The sequence below is a fragment of the Photinus pyralis genome, unplaced genomic scaffold (genome assembly GCF_008802855.1).
Source record: "Photinus pyralis isolate 1611_PpyrPB1 unplaced genomic scaffold, Ppyr1.3 Ppyr1.4_LG2, whole genome shotgun sequence".
NCBI lineage: Eukaryota > Metazoa > Arthropoda > Insecta > Coleoptera > Lampyridae > Photinus > Photinus pyralis.
In genome coordinates, this window is record NW_022170403.1 from 43,999,589 (window position 1) to 44,011,420 (window position 11,832).

Genomic DNA, 11,832 nt, shown 5'->3' on the forward strand with positions numbered 1-11,832 from the left:
AATTAATACGTAAGGAATATGAGTACATATATCAATTTACGAACTATAATTTGCAATAAATTGGCAAAAATGTTTGTACAATAATAAAATCTTAGGAATGTATTGACAAAGGATCGACTTACTAATTTGGCCTGGAGTACCTGCCTCAGAACAATAGATTTAATGAGTTCCCGAGCTGGTGTACAGTTGCTCCATAAACCGACGATTGGAATGTTGCTTTCGAAAAATGTCCTTGGATGATTGATGAGTCGTTCTATCCTTTACCTGCTTGCTGGAAGTTTGCTTCGGCTTCTCACAAAACTTTTTTATTAATAAATTAAAAATCGCGTTTATTTAAATTTCGACTTCTGATAATCCGGAACGAATGGACCATAAAATATGTTGTATTCTCTTCGTTAAAAAATAAATACTCGTATGTTCGTTTAAATAATTTAATAGCAAATAGTGGACTGTATCAACTTTACTCGCCTACATAACTAGTACGAATGCCAAAAGTGGCTTAAGGTATAAATACAAGAAAACTAGAGAGGGGTAGTGCAGCAAGGTCAAGTTCTGTACAATATTTAACAAACGAATCATACTACAACACATTTAATTATACTCAGACTCACTTAATTGACCTATCGACTAAAACACGACGCTAGAAATCGAAGCAATTACTTTTACCTTCCTTGTAAAGAACTACATAGGTTCAGAAGCTACAGTTTCTCGTAATAAAGTGCCCCAAATTTATATCACGCCCCGATACCGTGCATTCATGTACCGGGTTGCCCTCAAAGCTGGTAGATCTGACAGCTGAAATGAGGGACTAGCATGACTGACGGGTATAGGTACTCCGCTACTGAGCAAGTAGAACGCGCTTCTTGTGTCCAATGTGTCCAAACGAAAATTATTACCCTAAAACTTATACGCAGTGCCCTCTGCGGTAGGGTTATTCTACTGCCCGCTCCTACCCGAGAGGTTATTTACCTATTATAAAAACTAACAAGAACAATTTCAATACTCACAGGAATGTACCGCTGCACCACCACGGGAAGAATGCCATTTCTAACAGGAACTGCGCTGTTGGACGATTATTTCAGGGCCCACAAGGCTAGTCGTGTTCAAGCTGATTTCGCAAACCGTGGCACCACAGAATTTACCGCATACACCCCACGCGCCAAGATTTAGCACCATGTGGTTTCTTTTTGTTCAAACGTGTACAAAATATACCCGGTCCGCAAATTTTCCTCAGATGATGATATGAAAAGCGAAGTAGCATCGTTTTTTGAAGCGCAAACAAATGATTTTTTTATGGAATGAAACAACTGGGGGGATATGATTAACACAAAATGATTAGAGGTATTAAAAATCCAGTGTACCTGATGATGGTCCAATTGGAGAAACGATGCGCAATTAAAGAGATATAATCATGATTTAAAGAAATCCAGAGAATTCCGATTACTTTCGAAGATATGCCACAGAAACCGAAATTTCCTGATTTCCTTTTTATTTTAGTTTCTTTCTTCTTTTTTTTCTTCTTTCTTTGGACAGATACCAAAAAAACACTTTCTCTTAGCTACTTTTTGAGTTCTATAAGACACCAATGAGAGATTTTCAATACAACGTTTCGTTTCGGAGAAATCATCATCAACTTTAGTTTTTTATGTCCCGCAAAAAAATTACTTACTGTATTAAGTGGCATTTTTTATTAAGAATACAACGCTGTACCACACACTAAAAAAACAAAAGTTGGTAACAATGTTGGTTTCAACAGGATGGTGCTTCTGCGCACAACGCCATAGTCGTTCGAAAATACCTTTCGGACAAATTCTATTTTCCAAGAAATTGGTCCGATGGATATTTTCGTACGATTAGGGCGTTGTACGCGGGTGCACCGTCCTGTTTCCAACTTTTGTTTTTTTGCGTGTGCGTATGTCGTTGAATTCTGCATAAAAAATGGCCAGTGTGTACTTTTTTACAGGCCATATAAAAAATAAAGTTGATGATGATGTCTCAGCAACAATAGGGAATACCTACTCTCAAACAAAATAGGAGTTCCTGGCTCGTTTTCGAAGTTAATACTGAAATACTTCAACTCAAATGCACTGTTTTTGACTCAATACAATGTGTACTTATTTTACGGGCCATGTACCAAAATAAAGTTGATTATCATTTCTCCGAAACGAAACGTTGTATTGAAAATGTCTCAACGGTGTCTTGTAGAGCGCAAAAAGTGATCAGAAAAAAATAAAAACCAAATCGGTAAATTTCGGTTTTTCTGACATATCTTCGGAAGTAATCGGAATTATATGGTTTTCTTTAAAGCACAATAATAACTCTTTAATTGCAACTTTTCTCCAATTTCACCAATGTCGCATCTTCTATGATTTCGAAGATCCCCATGATAGACATCCTTATCTTGGACACAGTGTATATTAATTGATGGATTTTTGTATTTGTCTTACAATTCAACTCACATATGATGTAACCAATAGCATGGCATTATTTTTTAAATACCGACCAATGAGGATCAGATTAGGTGGAAATTCTATTAGTGGAACATATTTCCAAATCGGAAATACCACTCGGAAGACTTCGTTCAAATGTCGTTCCCTTTCGTTAAACTTTTGATGGCCTTTAATCTCGTCTTTAATACTCGTAGTTAAATTCTAAAATTTTACATTTCGTTCAATAAAACTAAATCAAACATAAGTGAGGACAGTTATAATCATTATTGACAGTACAATTATCATAAATCACAGAAAATGAATTTCGAGTTTGGTTCAATTGACCCTGGCCAAAATGATTTCGTTGGCTGTGCATTAAACAACAAACAACAACAACAACCAACATTAAATTTGTTTCATAATGTGAGGATTTATTTACTGAGTTAGCGGCGAACTACTCGTATATACAAGCAACACAACATCACAATGGGAATTTAGATTTATGTTTAATTCGCCATTCATTGATTATTATTCTTTTACAAAAACGTTTATACTCGTACAATTATTAATACGGATTGGTTTTACAAATTCATGGCCAGCTGCTAACATTCCTATTTTGAAATAACTATACTTTGTTTATAGTAGTATTACCATTGAGGTTGAAATATTAGTTATTGAACTCCAACAGTGTTGCAACGATAATCCATTCATTAACTATGCATGCAAATAGATACTATGGTAAATTAAACAGTACCGAAAAAACAATTGGGTATTGTCTGAAAGCAAAGTTTCTATCTACGAATATTCAAATAAATCGTTGATTTCTTCTTTCATGAGTCATTTGCATCCGTGGAGGAAAGGTGTTGGCTAATCCTGCATACCGAACGTTTATATTGTTTCGAGATTTCTAAAACATAAAGATGCGGTGTTCTCACCTAAGAAATTACCGACATTATACGATTACTAAATGCTGTTTAAGCCATAAAAATTTCACAAATGAATACGTTATCTTGATGCAATAATGTGTAATGTAAACTTATTTAATAGGGTTACTTTCACCATAGTGAAAAATTTTCCACGCCGTTCATTTCTTTAACGAGACTCGCATAATTTTGGAAGATATTACCGGAAACGAGAAATTCAAAAAGCTAAATACTTTCCAATCATTACGTATTTTGTGCACGCCTCTGTGCTATTCAGAATTGGCAATAGTGTAGGTAATTATAATCTTAATTGATTATAATTACCACATGGAGTCAATCGTCTTTTGTGAGCATATTAACGATCTCTTATAACCCATTCTGTTGGTACCTACACTGCAAGTTGATTACTTTTTGTAGACGTAGTATAACGAACCAACTTAGAATAAACAAATTGGTAGCCTATTCTTAAGTTTATGTAACAATTAGGTAATTGAAAGTTCTTAATTAGGGATTGTTTTGATTGCAGGTGATGGTTGTGTAGAGAAACCATTAGCAACTTTATGGCGCAATTACACCCAATCATCGCGACCTGACGTATGCATGCTGCTGACAGTCGGCGGTGGTGGTTTAAAAGCGACCACAAAGGATCACGGCTTAACGGAGTATTGGGCGAATAGACTGACGTTTTGTGCCGCTCCCTCGCATTTCCCTCGAATATTTTGCTGGGTGTATCGACACGAAGGAAAACGCCTCCGCCACGAATTACGATGCCACGCCGTTTTATGTTCATCATCCGCAACTGCTAGTCAACTTGAGGGGAACTTGAAGAATTCATTGCGTTTGGCACTGACTGAGTTTAAGAAGGATAAGGTTTCAAGGCAAAACGCTCGGTTATCGCTGGTCAATTCGATTTACGACAATCCTTCTATGCCCATAAGAAAAATTCTTTTAAGCACCGGGTCGAACAACTACCGTCCACCTTTAGAACGATCAAAATCTGCACCAAAGCTCGTTAGCATCGAAGAAAATTTGGAGGAGGAAGACGAACAGTTGACGCATTCTTCTAAGAAGAAGCCGCCATTACGTTATTATGAAAGTGCTAGCAATCTTTTTGAAAGACGAACAAATTTAGCATATAGTGAACAGACTGCAAATAGTGTACTTACCAAAAAAGAAAATGTCTGTGATAGTGTTGTGGAGGAAGTTTCGGACAAACGTAAAGTGACGTTTAGTGACAATACCGTTTTTGATGATAACTCCGACCTTTCCGTTGACGAAAAGAGTAATCGTATCTTGGAGCAACTTGCTCAAGAATCGCTGTCGAATGAATTTGTTGAATCTTGTAATGATACTTTGGAAAGGAACTGGTTTGGAAATTTAACGATAGCTACTAATTTTACCACGATAGATAGTGACGAGGGCTCTTTGTCGAGCGGGTGCGAATCCGCTAGTACGGTCACGTCAGAAATTGAGCAATCTTCTTTTTCTACAACAGAAAAGGAGCAGGACGAGTCAAATGCGGAGACCTCCAATTTGGAGTATAGGATGGATTCTGATTTTAAAGTTGGCGGTATACTTTTAAGTAGAGGCCGAAGTTTAGAAAAATTAACCGGCGTAGAATATCCAAAGTTCTATGGACTGAATTCTAGCTTAAGTACATCAAATATTATGAACGAGGAAGTCTCTCTGGTACCTGTTGGTGAAAGTCAAACTGATTTTAGTTCATTAAAAGTGTACAAAAAACGATCTTGTTCCGATTCAGGATTGAATGTAAACATTTATTCAGTTGATACGCATTTAACCACAGAAACAAACGACGAAGAAAACGTTCAAGATGAAGGTTACGATGAAGTAATAGACTGCGCAAGTTCAATATCTAACATTGTGTTAGTTTAATTATTAACTTTTCCTGTATATAATTTTTTGTGTAAATTGTTTATTAAAATGTAGATCATTTATTTTAAAATATCCTTTATGTGATTTAAAATTGTGTTGTAATTTATAACCAATTAACATTGCATAATGTTACCATATCAGATGAATGCACATTGCATGCAATAGAATCTACTACGTTGCGTATTTGTTTCGACGTCCTTCCTGGGATTTTTAAGCAAGTTATTTTCAAATCAGAACTTAGATCGTCTTAGCGAAAGTTTCACTGGCTATTTGGGGCGATGACCTGTCAAGGTAATCTTTTTGCAAAAAGACAAAATTATTCAGTTTGGGGCCAAAGCACAATAACAACCCTGTTTACATTTTGGTCAAGAAACAATGTTACCCTCATGTACGATCGGCGACCATTAGGGTAAAAAATGACTTCCACTTTTTTTACGTTTTGAAGCACCAAGAATCTGAATCAAACAAAATCTTGATGATGGCGGTCCGTCGAACTATCTCTCTGTGCTCTTATTTTCGGCTGAACCGATTAGACTCAAATTTGGTACACATATTCTTAGACATAAAAGGAAGAATATGCGTAGTGTGTCAAAGTAACAAAAAAACCGCCAATTTTAGACATTTTTCCATATTCATGTGGCTGAACTGTATTGCATCGTGCGGGTGGTATCTGTGCTAGCCACACCAAATTTTTTCATATCCGTCATTTGTACGGTCCGTAGTGAAGCTTCATTTCCGTATAGTATCTACATATTCCAACAATTTTAACGTTTCCCAATTGCTCTTTTAGACACTCATTTTCAACAGTGAGCTACTTTTTCATGACTGAATCTATTCAAAATGTTTCGTGAAATAACCCACAGGATTGTTTGCATCCGCACGATCTGTCGATCATGACACATTTCGTCAATTCGGCAAATTGGTTATTGGAACATTTTGAAGTGTAGACGTACGTCCGTTTTCCCATCGAGCACCACCACAAACCAACTGTAAATCTCTTTATGCTCGAGTAAAAAACCGACAGACATCGGCTAGCTACGAGAGTGGGAGCGGTCTACGTACGATCGCGAGCAGAATTCCCAACGCGTCCCCAACTGACGATATTTTAGTTTCAGTAACGGCCGCTTTTACAGTCGTTCGCCAATGAGTACTCGGGTTTCAGACATGGCGTGCTACCCTACGCCGTACTGTTCAGTATAGACGTTCGGCGTAAGTTGTGTTGAATGATAAACCAGGAAAAGTTCTACGCGCAAGGATTTTTTCCTTAAGCATCCTCCCGAGTCCTCGTGCTCTACCGAGTCTTTACGCTTTACCGAGTCCTATAGAGCGCATGCGTTCGGCGCTACACCTGACTATTTACGTTGCTCATTTACAAAAACCAAGTTAAGTTTAGTAGTTGAGTGAAGATGAAGATGGCGAAACGACAAGGACATGGTTTTTCACATAATCACAATACTAACAACTTAAGCAAATGTTACAAGCAATAATTTCTAAGGGTTTTTAATGTAGGCATTACGAAATGATGCGTTGTGTACATTTCAGGTATGTAGGTGTAATTAACCCCCAATATATTACTTATTATATTCATCAATATACCTACAGTGTAGTTGGTTTTTGTAAGGTCTCCAAGCTTCACATTCTACCTCTAACTTGAACTCCATAACTGCATCATCAATTGTTTTCACAATTTTAATCGAATACGTAAATTCTTTCGGAATAAACTATTGAAAAAAAACGGATAGATATTGGTAATATTTAATTTTCTAGGAATATAATAAACACTGGTACTTGCCTGTTTAACTAAATCTTCCATATTCAAATCAAAAACTAAATACGAGTGAATTCTAATAAATTACTGACAATCAAAGACCACGTTTTCCCGCCACTACACAACAATACAAAACGAACACACATGGGCAAAACCGCAAAGTACGCAACCGTTCTATAGGACTCGGTAAAGCATAAAGACTCGGTAGAGCACGAGGACTCGGGAGGATGCTTAAGGAAAAAATCCTTGCGCCGGGACCGTCAAGATTGATCTGATGACAATATTTTACGTGTCGGTGTCTGCCCGTGCCGTATAGTGTGAATACAAACGCGTATCGAACGCGATCAACAATCGCAACAAATCTGTAAATATTTTTGTTTTTCAAGATTTTTGTTCATTTAAACATGGAGGATTTGAATTTCGACGAGCAACTGGTTAGAAGAAGTTAGAAAATACGAAGACCTGTACATGACTTCGAAAAACTACTGTAACAATATACATAAAGATCGCTTGTGGAACAACATAGGCGGGGTGTTAAACAGAAATGGTAAGTTCTTTAAAATGGAATGGAAATAATGCTACGACCTATGTCGCACCAACGGCGACTAATAAAGTTAAACTGAATAATTAGAAATGCAATTTAATGAATAGAAAAAAAAGAGTACATTATTAGCGGTGTCGGCGGTATCGGTAGAGTAATCTCAGGCGCCATCAGAGGAATGCGGAACCCTGCCCCTGGTCATGGATGTCGGTCACGGATGCCACAGCTAATCAGCTGGAGACGAAGTTCACCCCAGGGATCGAACCGGTTCAGCAAATGGGCGGCGGTCACTTTGAATCCCGGGACCGGTACCAAAGAAGAGGCGTGCAGTTGGTATTTTGGACTACTTTGCTGGAAAAACCATGAAGCTTGGGGGATGCTTCAATAAAAAGTTGTAGTTCGTTTTTGTCCACAAGTGTGGAAGTGAATGTGAGGAAAAGGAAGCTGAACAAAGCATAGAGGTTCACATTAAATCCCCACTTTTTGATGGAAAATTCTTTAAAATTAATCACTGCGACAATAAAAGTATTCATGCCGATTATCAAATTTGCCTACAAAAAAGAAAGAGATTCACAGTTCGGTTACGTCTTTTGCTAACTTTTTAAAGCATCTGAAGAATCACCAACATGCTTTTCAAGAATACCTTTCTTACAAACAACAGAAGAGACATCAAAAACAGACAGATTGCGCTCCGAGCTCTGCGTCTGCGTCCTCCAGTGCTTCATCAGTCCACCAAAAGCTAACTGATATTCGTCATAGTTGGAAAGGACAACATATTTCCCAATCGGAATTTGAAGAAAGAATTATTCGATTTGTAGTGGGAACGATGTCAGCAGTATCTATTATTGAATCTAGAATATTTTAAAGAGCTTTTTTTCTGGGATGCCATACAGAATTATGTCTAGAGGCCAAAATGGTGAAAATGAACAAAAAATTGTTGTCTGAAATACGAACAAAAATTGTATCAGCTGGTTATGTTTGCACCACTGCTGATATTTGGTCGTCTAAGAAACGAAGTTTCCTGGGAATTACATGCCACTGGCTAGGAGCGGATCTCCAGCGCCATTCAGCTGTACTAGCTTGCAGGCGATTTAGAGGTACACACAGCTACGACAAAATAGCAGAACTATTGGGTGAAATTCACAGCGAATTCGGATTGAATTACTTGAAAATTACAGCAACTATAACGGATCAAATTTCGTGAAGGCATTTAAGGAGCACGGAGTGAAAATGGTTTCTGACATCGTTCTAAACACTCTTCAAAACCAGCCAGCCGAAGATATTGAAGATAATGACTGCGTAGGAAGTAATGATGAACTCAACACAGCGTTGGAAGACCGTGAGTTAACATTATCGGGGAATAAAGACGGAGAGGAGGATGAAGACTCGATCCAGATACCGAAACATCACAGATGCGCGAGCCACACATTAAACTTAATTGCTACAAGCGATATAATGAAACCAATTAATAAAAACCATTCTCTGCGTTCCCGTCATACCTCTGCAATGCACAAGTGCTCTGTCTTGTGGAATAAAGCAGGAAGACCGAAAGCAGCTGAAATCATAAAATCGACTTTTGGGCACGACCTCAGTTATCCCGGCATAACGAGATGGAATTCCCTGTATGACTCGTTAAACCAGATATTAAAATCCAAAGAACATTTTCCTGCTTTGAATGAAAATTTAGATATTTCTACTTCTGACAGATTAAAGATGCAGATCCGCTATACATAGAGGAGTACTGCAATATTCTAAAACCGTTGAGCCACACACTGAACATATTGCAAGGAGAGAACAATTGCTACTATGGATATATTTGACCAAGTATTCTAAACCTTTATAGAAAATTTGAGCATTATTTGAAACAGGAGAACTAAATACCTATCCGGAATCATAAATGTATGTACAGAAGCACTAAAAACTCACTTTTCAAAGTTTTTTTACATGAACGCGAGTGCATGGATGGACGATACTGATATGGCGAAAGAAGCGATAATAGCCACTGTGTGTCATCCATTATTCAAAATGCGATGGATGAAAACTCCAAAGTTGCAATCAACGAGGCCATGAAACTAGTGAAAGAAAATGAGCTACCACAAGCAAGATCAATTCTCTAACTCTGAGACACCGGCAAAAGCAACAAGGCATTTTTTTGAATTTGACGACGACGATAAAGGTGAGGTAGACGTCTCGACTAAGCGGAGCCAGATAGAACTTGAATTACTCAATATTTGGAAGACTCCTCAAGAGACCTTCAGATGCTGCAAAGACCCAAATATTCGAAATGTTTCCATCAAATTTAATACTATTGCTTTTACTAAAAGCAAATGGAAAGCTCGAGCGGAATGAGGAAGTATATCTGTATAGATAAATGTATTATATGTGTTTCTATTATGTCTTTATATATACATATGAAAATAAAACTTTTGGTTATTCAGAATTCAGCTGTTTCTTATTAATTTGTTGAAATTCGAAGCAAGCAACTCGAAAGTATCTTTTTAAAATAACTTTTTTAAAAGTAACTTTGTTTCTAAGTATCTAGTTACTCAAGTAACTTAAGTTACTTTTTGGAAAGTAACTTAGTTACTTTATCAGAGTAACTTTCCCAGCTCTGCCCCCATTGTCTCTTTCTCTTGGAATTTACGTGCAATCAGCGAGGGTGAAGATAGCAAGTTGCTATCTGTAAACGCACGGCATCCTAGTTGTAAACAGCTTTGGAATCTAAAATCGGTTTTTAATTGACTAATGAAACTGCAATCATAAATATTAAATCGGCGTCATTTTCCCCATACCAAGAGCGGTCGGATGCTACAAAGCTAATTACAGTTGTTTTGGTTCGGTCGGAGGTACCGACAATGGGCCATAGTCCGAAACTATTTCCTAAATTTAAATTCAGGGGACTCTATGGGTCTTAAAGTACATTGGTACCAACCGTTACTTTATTCAAGATATACAGGACGAAAGCCCGAAAGCCGAAGTGGAAAATTATACAAGGGTATCATATACGTTGAGAGGATGATGTTCGTTGGATAGTTAGACTTAGGTATAGTGTTAGTTGATAAGTTAGTTATGATTGATTGTATTGTAGGTATGTAAGTAATTGTTGAAGCCGTTGTATAAATTTCAGTTAAAATAGTTTTATTTCATTTTTGTATAGATGGAGTATGCATACATTGCTTTTAATTTTAGTTTGGGAAATTTTGGGTGATAAGATTTTCAATTCAATAGTTTTGTTGTGGTAAAGTTCTGTTGCGTGTGAGGTGTATCTATCTACAGCGTCGTCATTAAGAATTAATCGTTCACCTATCTGTCAAACAATTAAATACTAGCCATCCTATTCTTTTCCTTTATCTCGCCATATTCTCCTTGCAACACAAGAAAAAGAAAAAATAGCGATTGAACGACGACAGGTGAGTGCGATTTTTTCCTATTTCAATTAACTAAAACAGTAATTAATTGTTTAATGTTTATGAGTTGTATAGGTACCTGTTTACTGTTCATTGTTTTTATTTATTTCTTTAGCCTTTATTTTTGAATGGGCGGGGTTTCAGCCAAAGCTGCTCTACCAACCCAACCCACTATACATTTACAAATATCCATGCCCGAACCCGGATTCGACCCTAGCACCACAGTTCAGCTTTTTAACTGAACTGCGCCACACGGGCTGGCAACTGTGCCACAGGGGCTGGCTGATTTTCTTTTGTGTGACCTCAATTCTCGATGCAAGAATAGATCAGGAAAGACTAAACTGTTAGAATTTTCTACCTGCTCTGTGGGACAGCGGCAAAACCTGATTAAAGGAGGCGCTCGTTGGTTAGCATGGCTGCAATGAGACTTCTACCGTTATACTTTTGTATTGGCCGCAGAGCGTAGCTTGACCATTCGGAAATTGCCGAGAAGGGGCAGATCCGCTTGGGCCGCCATAGGAGTAATCTGTTGAATTTTGCCACCTAGTTTTTAATCAATATTTTGGTGGTTATTAACATGAATAATAGATACATACAGTGATATTCATGTAGCTATGTCTACTTTCAAATGATAAAAAGTCCCCTGAAAGACGCCCAATTTTATGCAACCACAATAACTTCTTGAAACAAATAAAGATCTCGTCATATTAATTTGAATATTGTTGCTTTGGCTTCACAGAAAATAAATCTCTTAAGCTCCTTTAACTGTTATCGGATCTATACCAATTGGAAATATCAACTTTTTCTTTAGTTGAATACATCGCACACGAACGAAAATTAGAATACGGAAGTCAAAGCGATAATCAAA

At 37.3% G+C, this 11,832-nt stretch overlaps 1 protein-coding gene across 1 annotated transcript; it reads left to right on the forward strand.

Annotated features, from left to right (window-relative positions):
- The first annotated feature begins 3,145 nt into the window (after positions 1–3,145).
- LOC116164039 lies at positions 3,146–5,309 on the forward strand. The gene is made up of 2 exons (XM_031478166.1): positions 3,146–3,167; positions 3,861–5,309. The coding sequence occupies exons 1-2, from the start codon at positions 3,146–3,148 to the stop codon at positions 5,246–5,248; spliced, it is 1,410 nt and encodes a 469-aa protein (XP_031334026.1). The 3' UTR covers positions 5,249–5,309.
- Positions 5,310–11,832: the final 6,523 nt, after the last annotated feature.